This window comes from Elephas maximus, chromosome 13, assembly GCF_024166365.1.
Source record: "Elephas maximus indicus isolate mEleMax1 chromosome 13, mEleMax1 primary haplotype, whole genome shotgun sequence".
NCBI classification, from domain to species: Eukaryota; Metazoa; Chordata; class Mammalia; order Proboscidea; family Elephantidae; genus Elephas; species Elephas maximus.
The window spans coordinates 20,446,460-20,464,228 of record NC_064831.1 but is presented as its reverse complement, the minus strand read 5'-3'; the positions used below and the strand labels follow the sequence as shown (position 1 = coordinate 20,464,228).

General features: G+C 38.7%; 1 protein-coding gene across 11 annotated transcripts in view; it reads left to right on the top strand.

Annotated features, from left to right (window-relative positions):
• Positions 1–17,769, top strand: part of RAPGEF2 (Rap guanine nucleotide exchange factor 2) — a 304,930-nt gene that overhangs the window by 134,808 nt on the left and 152,353 nt on the right. For 10 of the 11 annotated variants that reach the window (XM_049905405.1, XM_049905397.1, XM_049905410.1 and 7 more), the window contains exon 4: positions 14,830–14,913. The exons of the other annotated variant lie outside the window; for it this stretch is intronic. In XM_049905405.1, the coding sequence (XP_049761362.1) occupies positions 14,830–14,913 (84 nt within the window). The remainder of the gene's footprint in view (positions 1–14,829; positions 14,914–17,769) is intronic. 11 annotated transcript variants of the gene reach the window in all.

Sequence of the window (17,769 nt, the reverse complement as noted above, 5' to 3'; positions counted from 1 at the left end):
AGGTACCATCTAGTTCTTCTGGGCTCAGGCTGGGAGAGGCTGTGGTTCATATAGTCCCTTAGTCCTCTGGACTAATCCTTTCCTTGAGCCTTAGATTTTTTTCATTCTGCTTTGCCCTGGATGGGATGGGACCAGTAGATGTACCTTAAATGGCTGCTCGAAAGCTTTTAAGACCCCAGATGCTACTCACAAAAGTAGGATGTGGAATTTTCTTTATGAACAGTGTAATGCCAGTTGACCTAGATGTCCCCAGAGACTTGGTCCCCAGCCCTCAGCCCCAGTAACTCAGTCCCTCAAGATGTTTGAATGTGTGTAGGAAGTTTCTGTGGTTTTGCCTTGGTCAAGTTGTGCTGACTTTCCCAAAATTGTGTGTTGTTTTTCCCTTCACCAAAGTTGACTCTTCTTCTCCCCACCAGCCTCCTCCCTTGTTACCATCAAAGGTCATTTTTTTTGTGTGTGTGTAAACCTCTTCATAGGTTTTTATAATAGTGGTCTCTAGTAATATTTGTCCTTTTGTGATTGACTTATTTCACTCAGCATAATGCCCTCCAGATTCATCCATGTTGTGAGATGTCTCATGGATTCATCGTTGTTCTTTTGTTGTGTAGTATTCCATTGTGTGTATGTACCATAATTCGTTTATACATTCATCTGTTGATGGGCACTTAGGTTGTTTCCATCTCTTCGCTGTTGTGAATAATACTGCAATGAACATGGGTATGCCTAAGCTCATTTGTGAGACAGGTCTGACAGGTCTTATTTCTCTAGGATATATTTCTATTTCTAGCTTTTTGAGGAGCACCATATTGTTTTCCACAGTGGTTGTACCATTTTACATTCCCATCAGCAATGCTCAAGAGTTCCAGTCCCTCTGCAACCTTTCCCAGGTTTGTTAGTTACCTTTTTTTTTTTTTTTTTGACTTGTGCCAGTGATACTGGGGTGAGATGGTATCTTATTGTAGTTTTGATTTGCATTTCTCTAATGGCTAGTGGGAAACCCTGGTGGTGTAGTGGTTAAGTGCTACGGCTGTTAACCAAAGGGTCAGCAGTTCGAATCCGCCAGGCACTCCTTGGAAACTCTGTGGGGCAGTTCTCCTCTGTCCCATAGGGTCGCTATGAGTTAAAATTGACTCGACAGCACTGGGTTTGGTTTGGTTTTTTGGTTAATGGCTAGTGATCTGGAGCATTTCCTCTTATGCCTTTTAGCTGCCTGAATGTCTTTTTGGTGAAGTGTCTGTTTGTATCCTTTGCCCATTTTTAATTGGATTATTGATCTTTTTGATATGGAGATGTTGAAGCAGTCAATAAATTTTAGATACTAGACTCTTGTTGGGTATGTCTTAACTAAATTTTTTTTCCCCCCAGTGTGTAGGTTCTGTTTTTACTCTTTCGGTGAAGTCTTTCGACTAGCGTTAAGTGTTTAAGTTTTAGGAGCTCCCAGTTACCTAGTTTATCTTTTGATGTTTGTGCATTGTTAGTTGTGGTTTGTATTGTGTTTATGCCGTCTGTTAGGGCCCTTGTGTTGTCCTTATTTTTTTCTTCCATGGTCTTTATCACTGTAGGTTTTATATTTAGGTCTTTTATATGATGTTCTTTTCTAATGACTAGAATTTTGTTGAGTATTTTTGCCTCTAGATTCATGAGAGATATTGGTCTGTACTTTTTTTTTTGTATGGTGTCTTTGCCCTGGTTGCGCAGAGGTTAAGAACTTGATTGCTAATCAAAAGGTCAGCAGTTCGAATCCACCACCTTACCCTTGTGAACCCTATGGGGCAGTTCTACTCTGTCCTTCAGGGTCATTATGAGTCAGCGTTGACTTGATGGCAACCAGTCTGGTGTTTTTATTTTGGTTCTTGCCTAGCTTTGGTATCAAGATAAAAAAAAATTTTTTTTTTTTTTTTTAATCTTTATAGCCTTCATAAAAGGAATTCACGAGTATTCCTTCCTTCTCTATGCTCCGAAATAGTCTGAGTAGTACTACTGTGAGCTCTTCTGAATGTTTGGTAGAATTCTTCAGTGAAGCTGTTAGGGCCAGGGCTTTTTTTTTCCTATTCCTGCAATCTGTTCACTTGTTATGGTTCTGTTCAGAGTTTTTATTTCAGTTTGTGTTAGTTTAGTAAGTAGTGTGTTTCTAGAAATTTGTCCATTTCCTCTACGTACTCTGATTTGTTGGAATACAATTTTTCACAGTATTGTGTTAAGATCCTTTCATTTCAGTTGCGTCTGTTGTAATGTCCCTCATATCATTTATTTGTGTTATTTTCTTCCCCTCCAGTTTTTCTTTTCTCTGTTTGGCCAGTGGTTTGTTTATTTTATTGATCTTTTCAAAGAACAACTTTTGGTCTCGTTGATTCTTTCTATTTTTGTTTTCTATTTCATGTGTTTCTACTCTAATCTTTGTTATTCCGACTCGACGGCAGTGGTTGGTTGGTTGTGGTGGCTGTGAGCTTCTTTAGCTGTTCTCTATTTGTTTGAATTATAGGGCTAACATTTTGATTTTGACCCGTTTTTCTTTTTTGATGTGTGCATTTTACTATAAGTTGCCCTTTGAGCACTGCTTTCTTGTGTCCCAGAGGTTTTGGTATTATGTGTTTTCATTCTCATTTGATTTCTCTATTACCCAGTTGTATTTGAGCAAGGTGTTACACATTTTCCATGTATTCGATTTTTTTTTTAACTTGCTCTTCCTGTTACTGATTTCTACTTTCATGGTATTGTGATCAGAGAGAATGCTTTGTATTTTTTCGATGTTTTGGCTTTTATCGACGATTGCTTTATGGCCTAAAATGTGGTCTGCTCTGGAGAATATTTCATGTGTGTTAGAAAAGTATGTATGCATTTCTGCTGTTGGGTGGAGTGTTCTATGTATGCGTATGAGGTCAAAATAGTGGACTGTGGCCTCTAGATCTTCTGTATCCTGGTTGAATTTTTTTCTAGATGTTCTGTCCTTTATCGAGAGCGATGTGTTGAAGTCTCCAGCTATTACTGTGGAACTGTCTGTCTTTTCAGTGCTGTTAGAGTTTGTTTTATGTATTTCTGAGCACTGCTGCGGGTGCATAGATATTATGGTTACGTCTTCTTGGTGAATTGTTCCTTTAATTATTGTATAATGTCCTTGCTTGTCTTTCGTGGTTGATTTTCCTTAAAGTCTGCTTTATCTGAGATTAGTATTGCTACTTGTGTTCTTTTTTGGTTACTTGTTGCTTGATACATTTTTTTCCATCCTTTGATTTTTAATGTATTTATGTCTTTGTGTCTAAGATGTGTCTCGTAAACAGTGTATTGATGGGTCATGTTTTTGTATACATTCTGCCACTGTATGGGTCTTCTTGGGTGCATTTAAGTCTTTTACATTCCGTGTGATTATCGATAGATAAGAGTTTATTGCTTACATATTGTTGTGCCTTTGGCGGGGTGGTGGTGGTGACATTTTCTTTGTTGTACTTTCCTGTGCTGAGTTCCTTCTGTTTGTGGATTTTATTTTCTTTCGTTATTGTAGATTTTGTTTACTGGGTATGCTTTTCTTCTGTTTTATTTAATTGAGTAGGTTTGTTAACTTTCATAGTAAAAAAATTTACCCTTGTATTTCTAAGTTTGAACCGGTGTTTTATTATTTGATATTGCCTTGACTTCCTCTCCATTGGAAAGTTCTGTACCCGTACATAGTAAAAGTTCTGTTTATTTCCCCTTTAGTTGTTTCGGATGATGTTACTTAGAGATTGATGTTTCTGTTTCCCTGTTTTAAGTCTTTTAGCTTTTGTTTTATTAATTGAGAGGTTTTTTTTTTTTTTAGGTTGGAAACCCTGGTGGCGTAGTGGTGAAGTGCTACGGCTGCTAACCAAGAGGTTGGCGGTTCAGATCCGCCAGGCACTCCTTGGAAACTCTATGGGGCAGTTCTACTCTGTCCTATAGGGTCACTATGAGTCGGAATCGACTCGACGGCAGTGGGTTTTGGTATCTGGCTGGTGCTGTCCTAGACTCTGTTTTTGGCTCTCTAACCTAAGGACTCCCTTTAATACTTCTTCTAAGTTTGATTTGGTTTTTATGAATTACCCTATTTTTATTTATCTGTAAATATCAATTTTGCCATCATATTTGAGAGAGAGTTTTGTTACTCTCTGTTGGCAATTAAAAGGAAATTATTTGGCTCTGCCAACCCATTTATTTCTTTTTTTTAAATTGTGCTTTAGATGAAGGTTTACAGAGCAAATTAGTTTCTCATTAAATAATACATGTACTGTTTTGTGACATTGGTTGCCAGCCCCACAATGTGTCAACAGTCTCCCCTTCTTGACCTTGGGTTCACCATTACCAGCTTTCCTGCCCCCTCCTGCCTTCTTGTCCTTGTCCCTAGGCTGGTGTACCTATTAAGACTCTCTGTTTTTTTGTTTTTCTTAAGGTTTTATATATGTCACCCCATTTCCTTCTTGCCTGCGTAGTTTCTGCTGAGTAATCAGAGTTTAGTCTCGTTGTTTCCCCTTTGTATGTGACTTTTCGTTTTTCTCAAGCTGCTCTCAGGATTCTTTCTTTGTCTTTGGTCTCGGCAAGTGTGACTATGATATGTATTGGTGATTGTCTTTTGGGGTCTGTCCTGTATGGGGTTTGTCAAGCTTCTTGGAGAGTCAGCTTTTTGTCTTTCATGATACTTGGGATGTTTTCTGCCAGCAAATCTTCAACAATCTGTTCTGCATTTTCTATTTTCTCCCTCTCTTCTGGAACTCCAATCGTGCCGATTTTTGCTCTTGATTGTGTCCCATATAATTCTTATATTTTCTTCATTCTTTTCTGTGATTTTTCCTCAAACAAAGTGTGGTATTCATGGATTTGTCTTCAGTATCCTGGCTCTTTCTTCCATTGTTTCAAATTTGCTGCTAAAACCTTGTACTGAGTCGTTCATTTCTGAAATTTTGTTCTTTAACTTTTGGATCTCTAGTTGCTCTTTTTGTATGATTTCTAATTATTTATTTTGACATTTTGTTCTTATGTTATTTTCCTGAATTTTTTTGTTGCTTTGTCTGTGTTTTCATTGATTTTGACTATGTTTTTGTTTGTGTTTTCCATGATTTTTGTCTATTTTTCCTAGGTTTTGTCAGTGTTTTCCTTGGTTGCCTTCCTAATCTCTTGGAGAGCCCTAAATATTAGTCTTTTCAATTCCATATCACTTAGTCCCACTGTCTTTTTTCTTCTAGAAAGTTATCTGATTCTTTATTTTGGTCATTTGCTGGAGCCATCTTGTCCTGCCCTTTTTTTTTAAAATATGTTTTGATATTGTTTCCTCTCTCTGAGACATTGAAATACATATGTTTTTAAATTGTATGTTTGTTTCATACTGCTTTTTTGTTTTGTTTTGATACATCAAGGTTGGTGTGCCTGGCGTGCTTTGCTGCTTGCTTGTCTGTTGGCATGATAGCTCTCACCACCTTGTCTAGGTGGGGACATCAGGAGCAGGCAGGGCGAGCCCACTTCATTGTACACTGATTTGATGAGGTAGCTGAGGGCAGACTGTGTGGTGCTGTCTGCCTCCCGATGTTGGTCCCTCGGTGTAGGAGTGTTCACAGCCCCTCGCCTGATTGTTGGGGGTGTCAGATGGAAAGTGGTATGGGCTTGCTTCCCACCGTTCAATCTGTTTATCTTAATATTACCTTGACTTCCTCTCCATATGGAAGTTTTATGACTACACTATTTATTCTCCTTTTTGTTTTGAAGTTTTTGTAGTTTACAGATTGACATTTCTGGTTTCAGTTTCACAGGTTTATTTTAATTTTTGGAATTTTATATGGGTTGGTTTTTGGGTGATGGTGTTGTGTGTTTTCATTTCAGGTTGTTGTCTGATGTCATTAATTCTCTGTCCAAAGGACTCCCTTTGATATTTGTTGTATTGTTGATCTGGTTTTTTATAAATTTCCTATTTCTGTTTTTCTGAGAATGTCCTAGTTTCACCTTTGTATTTAAAAGATAATTTTGCTGGATATATGATTTTTTTTTTTTTTTGGCAGTTCTGCTCTTTCAGGGTTTTATATTTGTCACCCCATTGCCTTCTTGCTTGCATGGTTTCTGTTGAGAAATCAGCACTTAATCATATTGGTGCCCCTTTGTAGGTAATATTTCCTATAAGTTGCTCTCACAATTAATTGTCTTTGGTTTTGTAAAGTTCTATTATCATATGTCTTGATGACTTTTGGGAGGGGTAGCGATCTATCCTGTATGGGGTGCTTTTAGCCTTCTTGAATGGACAGTTTCTTGTCTTTCTTGATGTTGGGGAAGTTTTCTGCCAGTAAATCTTCAAAAATTTTCTGTGTGCTTTTTTCCCCTTCTCTCTCGGAATTCCTATTACGTGTGAATTACTCCTCTTGATACTCTCTCACGTAACTCTTAGGCTCTCTTCATTTTTTTTTAATTCTTTTTTCTGATTGTTCCTGCAACAAATTGCTATGAAGGGATTAGTTCTTTATGCCACTGATTCTTTTTTCCATTAATTCAGTTCTATTTCTGTGTCCTTCCATTAAGCTGTCTGTATCTGGTATTTTATTGTTAATCTTCTGAATTTCTAGTTGTTTTTGTATGATTTCTGATTGTCTATTTTGTCATTTTGTTGTTTTCCTGAATTCTTCTAGGGTTTTGCCTGTGTGGGACATGCATTTTTAGTTTACATCTCAGGTGGTTCTTATGTACCTTAAAGTTTGAGAACCAGCAGACAGAATAAAATCTCAGAATCTGTCCTAGATATTTATTATTACTATCCATCCTATACGGTCGCTATGAGTCGGAATCGACTCGACAGCACTGGGTACTGGGTTTATTACTCTTATTACTGTAATCAGCCTTCTGATAGGTTCATTGTTAATTTGCAAGGGATACAATAGATTGCATTTGCCTGTCCTTTAAGTATAGGAAAGTTTGCTGCTGCTGCTACTAAGTACTGTTCGCATAGCTGCTTTTCCAACTTTCGTTTTTAAAAAAACATTTCTTTGCACATGTAAAAATGCTGTAAAGCCCCTCTAGTAACAGCTGGACTGTGAGAAGGGAGTATTTGCAGACCATGAAGGGAAGCAGGTTATACCCTGTGCTGAAACACTGCGTGCCTGAGCCATAATTGTGAGTTAAAAAAAAGTGAGCACTAGGTAGAACTGTACTTTATAAAAAGTTAAGGAGAATATTCTGGATTATTAGGACTAAGTAAAAGAGATTTTATGGTGACGTTGCAGAACAGAAACCAGACATGAATCTGTGGGGATGGACGGAAAGAGAAAAGGATAAGATTTTTCAGCCTACAACTATTGCCAGAACATCTTTAAAATAAGATTTACTGTTTTTGTATTCTTAGTTTTAATTACCTTGCTTTTATTAAACCTGAATTCCTTAAAAAGAAACAAATAGCAACAACACCACAAAAAAAACCCAACTCAGTAATAAAGGAATTAAGATTATCACATGTGGACTAAACAAACAAACAAAAAAAAACCAAACCTATTGGTGTTGAGTGGATTCCAACTCATAACGACCTCATAAAACAGAACAGAACTGCCTCATAGGGCTCCCAAGGCATGGCTGGTGGATTTGAACTGCCAGCCTTTTGGTTAGCAGCCTGAGCTCTTAGCCACATGTAGTAAATGCTCACTAAATTCAGTAAACATTTGTTGGTTGAATTATTCATTGCAAATGCCTTCTCAAGCAAATACAGTTCTTGCTAGTTAATTTTGGGATTCTTCTGGGCAGGTAGGGAAATAGTAGGCATAAAAAATATTATAAGTGAGAGATCGGGAGGACTGTTTTCTTATCTTGACCTCCTCAAAGTCTTTCCCATAGCTTTCTTCATCTGAAAAGTTAACCCTAATTAAAGGGCATATTCAGGGTGCCATATTATTCACTGTCATGTTATTTTATCCCCTTTGGACATTAGTCGCCCCTCACTTCATGCTTATTTTATGATGAGTGCTAGGAAAGCTGAGTTTACAAACTTCAAGCCTATTTTTCCATATTAATTTTGCCTTCAGAATTGATAAAGAATAACTGAAAAGCCAGTTAATGTTATGTTTTCATGTCATAGTTATGCTAGACCATGGTGACATTTATTGTATGTTTTATCATGGTAAAAACTATTGTCATTGAATAATTATTATTTGCATTTCATGAGCATTGTTCATTTAATCCTACAGCAGCCCAAGGCAACATAGTAAGTGGTGATCTACCTTAATTTCTTAATTTTTCTATATTTTGTTTTCCTTGATCAACCTTTTGGCAATAAAGGGAGCATTGTAATAGCAGATTTAAAAAAAAAACCTTACAAAATAATTCCTTTTTCGCCTTTCTATTGCAGTGTTTTGTCCCTTGTTATTTTAATTTTTAAAAACTAGTCTTGACTTTGGCAGAACATACTGTTTTTACTTGACATAATCAGAATTTAATAATAATACTGTCGCCTTATGTTAAGAAAGACAAGTGAGTTTTTTTCCCAAACTAGATAAATGATTGTTGGTTACAGAAGCTAATGATTTAAAAACTCATTAAAGGGAGAAAGGGGGGATATAAAGTAATTTTTGATGTACTTTGCATTTTCACTTGAGAAATCATTTTACTTGATGGTTGTTAGTTGCAACCATACTTGACAATGTTTTTTCTTTCTTTTCTTGAGGCATTGGTATTGGGGATGAAATTGGTTAAGAGTGGACTTGGGGAAAACGTGGTGAACTTTGGAACCAAATATCAGAGGGAGAGTGATTAGGTAATAGCAATTGGTGTTTCTAAACAATTATTTAGAACCGTAAATAGAATTTACTGTCCTTTAAAATTTTTAAATTAAAAAAAAAAATTGACTTGGCAGAGATTGCCAAAGACTCCGTTGAAATTATTGTTAGTTGCTGTTGGGTCGACTGACTCTTGGCAACCATATATGTATATATACACACATATATATAAATAACAGAACTAAACGTTGCCTGGCTTTGTGCCATCTTCATGATCGTTGTTATATTTGAGTCTATTATTTCAGCCACTGTATTAATTCATCTCATCAAGGGCCTCCCCTGCATTTGTGTACCCTCCACTTTATCAACTATGATGCCCTTTTCAACACCCTTGGAAGCAGCAGTCAAGAAATCAAATGATGTTTTGCACTGGGCAGATCTGCTGCAAAGGACCTCTTTACAGTGTTGAAAGTAAAGATGTCACCTTGAGGACCAAGGTGATCCTGACCCAAGCCGTGGTATTTTCGGTTACCTCATATGTGTGCAAAAGCTGGACAGTGAATAAGGAAGATCGAAGAATTGATGCATTTGAATCGTGGTGGTGAAGAATATTGAATATACCATAAACTGCCAGAAGAACAAACAAATCTGTCTTGAAAGTCCAGCCAGAATGCTCCTTAGAAGCAAAGATGGTAAGACTTTGTGTCATGTACTTTGGACATGTTGAGAGGAAGGACCAGTCCCTGGAGAAGAACAACATGCATGTAAAGCAGAAGGTCCGTGAAAAAGAGGAAGACTGTCAGTGAAACGGAGTGACACAGTAGCTGTAGGAATGGTCTCAAACACAGCAGTGATTGTGAGGATGGCACAGGACTGGGCAGTGTTTCGTTCTGTGGTACATAGGGTTGCTGTGAGTTAGAACCGACTTCATGGCACCTAACAACAACTGCCCTTTTCTAACAATTGGTCCAAAGTAGGCCAGTGGAAGTCTCACCATCCTTACTTCTAAGGAGCATTCTGCTTGTATTTCTTCCAAGACTGGTCCTTTGCAGTTAGGTCGTGCCATGTGAACACACGTATGACTCACTGGGATGTGAGCAGAAGCGTAGTGTGCAACTTCCATGCAACTTCTTTTAAAAGAAATGGGATGTACTCTGCACTTCCGTTTTATCTCTCCAACTGGTTAGAATGCACATGTGGTAGTGAGATGTGGAGCTGCCACCTTTAAATATGAGACAAAAGCCACAGATTGAGGATGGGTGAGCCACAAAGAAAGAACCTGGGCTCCCAATACCATGGAGCTACCATATTGGCCTTGGACTTTTAGTGGTTATACTATATTATGTGTGTGAGAGCAAAAGGAACTTCTTGTGGTTAAGCCATTTCTATTTTAGCTTTTTGTTTTGATATTTAATTGTATTTTTTAGTGAAAGTATACACAGTGAAACAGATTCCCAATTCAATAATTTCTACATGTAATGTTTAGTGACATTGGTTGCATTCTTCCTCATTGTCTCATATTTTCCATTCTAGTTGTTCCATTCCCATTAACTTAGTCTCACTGACCCCAACATTCTCATCTGTGCTTTAGAGTAACTGTTACCTAGTTGGTTTCATGCAGATACTTTTTGAAAAGAGTGTAGTACTTTCTGAGCTAACCTGTTATTTATTTAAAGGTAACTTCAGGGGATAGTTTAGTATAAAGTTTAAAGAGTATCTCAGACCAGGAGTCAGTCTGGGGGATTCCTCCAGTATCAAAGGGTCCAGTAAGTCTGGTTTCTTTGGGAATTTGGAGTTCCGCTCCACATCTTTCTCCTTTTCTCTCAGGATCCATCTATTGTGACCCTGATCAGAATGTTCAGTAGTGGTAGATGGGCACAGCCTAGTTCTTCTAGTCTCAAAAGTAGAAGAGGCCATGGTTCCTGCATGTCTTAGTTATCTAGTGCTGCTATAACAGAAATAGCACAAGTGGATGGCTTTAACCAAGAGAAGTTTATTTTCTCACAGTAAAGTAGGCTTAAAGTCCAAATTCAGGACGTCACCTCCAGGGGAAAGCTGTCTCTCTCTGTTGGCCCTGGAGAAAGGTCCTTGTGCTCAGTGTACCTATGGTCGGGAGGCTTCTCAGGTGCAGGGGCCCTGGGTCCAAAGGATGCACTCTGCTCCAGGTGCTGCGTTCTTAGTAGTATGAGGTCCCCAACTCTTTGCTTGCTTCTCTTTCCTGTTATCTCTTGAAAGATAAAAGGTAGTGCAGGCCACACCCCAGGGAAGCTCCCTTTCCCTCGGATCAGGGAGGTGACCTGAGTAAGGTTGGTGTTACAATCCCACCCTAATCCTCTCAACATAAAATTACAATCACAAAATGGAGGACAGTCACACAATCCTGGGAACCATGTCCTAACCAAGGTGACACATATTTTGGGGGGGACACAGTTCAATCCATGACAATGGAGACAGGCCTGTACTCTGGTTCCTTCTCTGATTCTTGGGTTTCCTTCTTTTGCTGTAGATGAATAGAGACCGATAGTTGTATCATTTTGTTTTAATAGTAGCCAAGTCTGTATCCTAATAAATTTGATAAACTTGACTGTATAAAATAAAAATAACTGATACATGACAAAAGCACAATCAACAAAATCAAAGGCTAAGTAATAAACTGAAGAAAAATATATTTGCAGCTCTCATTTTCATAAGACTCCTATAGTGAGATAAGTGAAGTCCCATAATTAATAGAAAATTCGGTAGATTTTGTGAGTTGATTTCACACACACACAAATAGAAATGGCCCATGAACATAAGCAAAGATACTCTTTTTTATAATAATAATAATAGTATGAAAAAGAAATGAAAACTAAAACTGAGATCATTTTCACCAAGCAGAATAAAAGTTTGATATGAAGCCTCTCTGATACGGTGCGGTGTTGTTTGACCTCTTGCTGCTTGTCCGTCACGCACCTGCTTCAGTCGCACTGGCCTCCATCTTGGCAGTGTCAGCCATGTGATCTTCTGATGCTCCCTGCCCTTCGCCAGCAGTGCTGATCTCTTAGGATCCATGTAGCTAACATTTTCATCTAATTTGTTCAGATGTTTTCTTCTCAGGGAGTCATGTCCTAACCCCGCCATTTAAAGTTGTGACCGCCCCCCCTTTCCTTATCCTGCACTGATTTTTTCCCACAGCACTGATCACCTTATGGCCTATTATATAATTTGTCAATTTATTGTTTATTATTTGTACACATACTTCTCGCTTATCAACTATTTCTTGATTATCAACTATTTCGTTATCTGGAATTTCACTTCTACCACAGTCTTAAAAAGAAAAACTATCTGACCAATTTGCGTATTACCAACATACCTCTGGCAGTAGCAAATGCCAAAGTGCGAGGAGAGAGAAATGCTGGTTGTGATGGTTAAGGTTTTGTGTCATCTTGTCTGGGCCATGATTTTCAGTTAGTTTGGCAGTTTTAGGTAATCATTTAATTAGGCCATTATGATGTAGCCATCGTCCATTTTTTGATCTGATGTAGTCATCCTCCTTTTCTGCATAAGGACATGGTCTTTGGAACATAAGCATGCCAGTAAGTAAGGAGCGGGTGTGTTATTCCAACAGAATATAAGCTCCAAGTGGGCAGGAATTTTTTTGTTTTTGGTAATATTGTCCTCTGAAGTATCCTAAGTGCCTAGAACAGCCGTTTTATGGATTTAATTATGTCCCTTTAAAGTGTGTGTTGTAAATCTTAACCTCTGTGCTTGTGGTTTTACTCCCCTTTGGGAATGGGTTGTCTTTGTTATGTTAATGAGGCAGAATTAACGCCACCCAGACCCAGTGCCACTTAAGTCAGTCTCTTTTGAGATATAAGAGATTAAACAAGTGAGCAAAGGAGAGAATGGGGAAGAGAAATGCTAAACTGCAAGAAGATTGCCCCAGAACTGAAGCCCAAAAGAGACAAGGGCCTTCCTCCAGAGTCAACAGGGAGAAAGCCTTCCCCTAGAACCAGGACCCTTAATTTAGACTTCTAGCCTCCCAAACTGTGAGAAAATAAATTTCTGTTTGTTAAAGCCACCCATTTGTATTCCTGTTATAGCAGCACTAGATAACTAAGAATTTGGTACCAAGAAGTAGGGGTGCTGCTCTAAAAAAAACCTGCAGTGTGGAAGTGGTTTTGGAATGGGGTAATGAGTGGAGGTTTAAGGTACTTAATAGTAAAAGCCTAGATTGCCTTGAAGAGACTGGTAGAATTATGGATGTCAAAGGCAATTCTGATGAGGGCTCAGAAGGAAGTGAGGGAGAGCTATAGAGAAAGTCTCTGTCCTCTTAGAGAACACATATGGCACCAGCAGCAGAGTGTTACTGGAGATACGGACGTTAAGGGTACTTCTGGTGTGGCTTTAAAAGAAAATGATGAACACATGATTAGACAGTGGGGGAAGGGGGATGCTTTTTATGCAGTGGCAAAGAACTTGTCTCAATTATGTTAAAATGCTTGGTGGGAGGTAGAACTTGTAAGTGATGAAACTGGATATCTGACTGAGGAGATTCCTAAGCAAGATCTTAAAGGGGCTGCGTGGTTTCTCCTTGCTGCATATAGTAAAATGTAAAAGAAAAAGAGATGGACTTAAAAATGAGCTGTGCAAAATGAGAACAGAACTTAGAGATTCTGAAAATTTTGTTGTACCTACTAAGGGCACATGTCCTAGAATGTTTACCAAGGACTTAGGTACACACTCTTTTGTTAAAGAGATTAAGCCTGTGACTGACGGGTCTAACCAATTATCACCGCAGAAAATCCGTCAGTTTAGAACGAAGGGAACAGTGAAGAATGAAATGAAAGAACATTGCCTGCCTCTTGGAATTCTACAAGCAGGTAACAGGCCAAAGGAGCTGCATCTGTTGTCCTCCAAGAAAAGAAAAGGACCATCCCTGGAGCAGCTTGGAGATCAGGGAACTGTTGGAAGGAGCAGTGAAGCGCAGAGCTGCCTCAGTCTCAAAGGGCGAGCCCCGGCCTCCTAGGTGTTCCTGAGTGTGGTGCTGCCATTCAGTTTAGCCAAGGGGATGGGGCCGCTGCCCAAATCTGAGGAAGCGGGGCTGCCATACCCAAAGGGAAAGGGCCAGGGTCTGCTGGAGCTGAGAGGGTGAGGTTGCCACTCAGATGGACTAGGAGAATGGGGCCGCCCAAAGCCGAGGAAGCAACGTTGCCATCCCAGTGGTCCTGGAGCTGGAAGCTGAAGCCCAGGGCCAAGGGGCCTCCACACAGAATTCAGACACCGTGGCTAACACCAAGAGTTTGGAGGCAAGGCCCTTGCCCATATGGTCCCAAAGAAACAGGATTCTTTTTAAGCCTTGAGAGCTAATATACACTCTGCCAGGTTTTGGACTTGGTGCCTGTTATCCCTACTTTTCCTCCAGTTTCTTCATCACTATTACAGTATATGTTCCCTTTGACCCAGAAGCTGCGTTCTTGGGCTTTTGTCCTCTTGCTAAGTCTGCATGTGCAAGATTGGTCATGGCAGTTTTTTTTGTTTCTAATTATTGCACATGATTGAAAACAACCTGAATGACCACAAGTAGGACAAGTTAAACACACCCATATGATGGAATGGGATGCTGTCAGGCTGTACAAACACACCAAGAAGCTCTCTGTCTTTTCCTGAAAAGATCTCTAAGAGTTACCACAAAGGAAAGAACAGGATGTAGAATGTGGAATCTTTTTTGTTTTTTTAAAAGATGGGAATAAGAATATATATGCCCATTTTCGTATATATTTGCACAGAGAAATTCTGAAAGCATACACAAGATGTGGTTGGGAAATGTGGGAACTTGTTAGACCGAGGAAAGGGTTGAGAAGAACGGTTTTCACTGTATACCTCTTTATATTTTTTGATTTATGAAGCAAGTAAAAGTATTTCCTGTTCAAAAAATTAAACTAAAAAATAAAACTTAGGAATGGTAAGTGCCACAGGTTTAAGGAACATTCGGGAGATGATGATAATAAAAAAATGATTCCAATAGTTAAGTAATTTTTTTTTAGTGTAGGTTTTTTATATTTGTCTTTATGGTTGTAAAAATAACATGGGTGCAGCACTTTGTGCTGAATTTGTTTTTATTTGTTTTGTTACACACAGTCATTTGATTATATTTTCTTTTCAGTCCTGATGATATTGGGACGTGCTGGTACATCCTTCTCTCTGGTTCCGTGTTCATTAAGGAATCCATGTTTCTTCCAAGAAGCAGGTATGGTATAATAGATTCTATAATAGATTGTCCATAAAGCTTGAAAATTTTTTTGCAGCATTCTTTCTCTATTTCCTCTTCTACTGACACAAAGCAAGGCAATACTTTGGGGTATCAATACATGAATCTTTAAGAAATGACTGTTTTATGTTGTAGACACTGTTCTAATCTTTTAACAAAGGGCCAAGAATGAAAACATGCAGGCGACATGTGTATTTGTTACATGAACATGTCACCTGTATTCAGGGTGTATTTGTTTGTAGACGATGCAATCTGCCTTAAGATGGCTTACATAAAAGGGGGATTAACTGTGAGACTATAGCAGGCGGCCTTAGAAGCATATAAGAAGAGGCAAAGAAAGTTCATGAGACCTACAGGACTGGAAATGGAAAACCAGGAACTGTCGTTAACTTTTCTGCCTCTCAGCACCATATGGTCTCTCATTTTTTCATCTCTTTGTGGACTGGCTTTCTCCCTTCCAAGGCCTTAATTTCTTTCTCCTGTGACTTTGGCTTTTATGTCGCTGACTATTGATTTATAACCTCACGTAATGTTTCCACCGTTTGGCTGTAGTGCCTGTGCCTGTGTTTTTACCTCGAATTCTTCAGGATGTAGTCTCATTGGCTCAGCTTGGGACAGATGCAGACGTCTGTTCCAATCAGCTGTAGGTGCATGGCTGCCTATGTTCAGGAGTCCCTGGGTGGTGCCAATGGTTAAAGCATTTGACTGCTAACCAAAAGATTGGAGGTTCTAGTATACCCAGAGGCATCTTGGAAGAAAGGCCTGGCAGTCTACTTTCACACAATCAGCATGTAGAGTTTGACACATACGGGGTCACCATGAGTCAGACTCGACTTGATGGAACCATTTTTTTTTTTTTTTTTTGGTTTGCCTATGTTCAGATTCCGCAAAGGTGTCAGCTGCTGACAGTTTCAGCAGTTATCTTTTCCCCTTTATTGTGTATTTCCTACAATTAAATATTCTTATTTTAGTTGACTAAAGATTTTTTTAAATGTTAACCATTTTCATTTTAATTTACTAAATAAATATTAAGGTATAAGTGACCTACTGTTTCTGTACCTAATCTTTAATAAAAATATTTGAATATGTTCTTGATAAATGATTTCTGAAGAGGCCAGGAACATGTTAAGAATCTACTTTAAGGATATGAGCAAATTTCTATAAAAAACCTAGTTAGTGAGTCGGGGAGAGGTACCCTTACATGTGGAGGGAAGGGTGTGGTGATGGGAGGGTGGTGGGGCATCTGGCGGCCAGAGTGGCAGTGAAGGCGCCAGAGGCTCATTGCCTCTAATGAAAAATAACACCTGGTGCGATTCCCTGGCCCCTTGGGCCTTACACTTGCCGAGATCAGATTGGCAGGCGTTATTTTCTTTGGGAAATGGCCCTCTGAGGAGGGAACTCTGTTGCCTGTTGTTCTTACGGTAGCAGTAGTCATAACAGTGATAATAACATTGCTGATAGTAGTAGTGGAAGTAATAGTTGCATTATTGTAGGATATTGTAGTAATAAAATGATGAGGGTAAGATAGTGAAGACTTGTGTAGTGCTGTCTGGCAGGCGCCATCTAAATGCTTTGTATCCATTGACTCATTTAATTTTACAATAGTCTTCTGAGGTAGGTGCATTTATTATCTGTATTTTATGAATGAAGAACCTGACAGTATGGTATGCTAGACCTCCTAGAATTCTCCTAGAAAGCCTGGAGTGACCCTGTGAGCTACCTCCTGTAAGTCCAGGAATTCTGTTCCCCGGAGGAACTGAACATGGAACATCATAATTCTCTTACTGATTCAGACACAGAGCTTACTGTTTGACCCTTTTGGGAGCCTTTGCTTAGCTCTTTCTGAACTTGAATGAAGGTGTAGGCAAACGGTATTTAAGTATCAGTGCATTTTTAAAATTATAATTTTAATATAAAAATAAACCAAAACCAGTTGCCATTGATGCCTACTCAAGGTGACCCATGTGTGTCTGAGTAGAAATGTGCTCTATAGGGTTTTCAGTGGCTGATTTTTCAGAAGTAAATTGCCAGGCCTTTCTTTTAAGATGCCTCTGTGTAGACTTGAACCTCAAAACTTTTGGTTACCACCTGAAAAAGTGGTATTAACTACATAAATTCTCAAAGAGAAAAGGAAAAAATCACCTGAAACGCTCTACCCAAGATGATAGATTTTTAATATTCTTGTGTTTTTGTCTCCATTCTTTATATGTATGTGTACTTCACATAGTTAAAATATTTCACGTGTAGTTTTGTATCTTGTGTATTTCAATGGAAGTCCACGTGTATGCATCTTCTCACAGTATTAAAAGTGCTTTATAAATGTTAACTCTTTGTAAACTTTAATGTCTGTTTAATGTTCAGTTATTGAATTTTCCATAGTGTAGTTAATAATTATAAAGGGTAAATTATTTGACACTTTAAAAAAAAATTTTTTTTTTTTTTTTTTTCATTGTAAGTAATGTTAAAGCAGTGTATATGATTCATACATCTTAAAGAGAACACTGGTTAGTGACTTCTTCACCATTTTGATACAGGGTCTGTTGTACAAGTTAAATCCATAGACTGAGGTCCTAGAACAGGGAAGTCATCTGTGATGGTCTTCCTTGACTACCAGCCATCATCAGCTAGAAGAGTAACAGCTTGTTCTAACCCCTGAAACAGGAACCTAACATTCAAAAAACTGCCATTCTACAGTACAACTAAATGGTGCCTGGCTACTGCCACTGACTGCTCTGACAGGGATCACAATAGAGGGTCCCGGACTTAGCTGGAGAAGAATGTAGAGCAAAATTCTAACTCAAAAAGAAAGACCAGACTTGCTGGCCTCAACAGAGG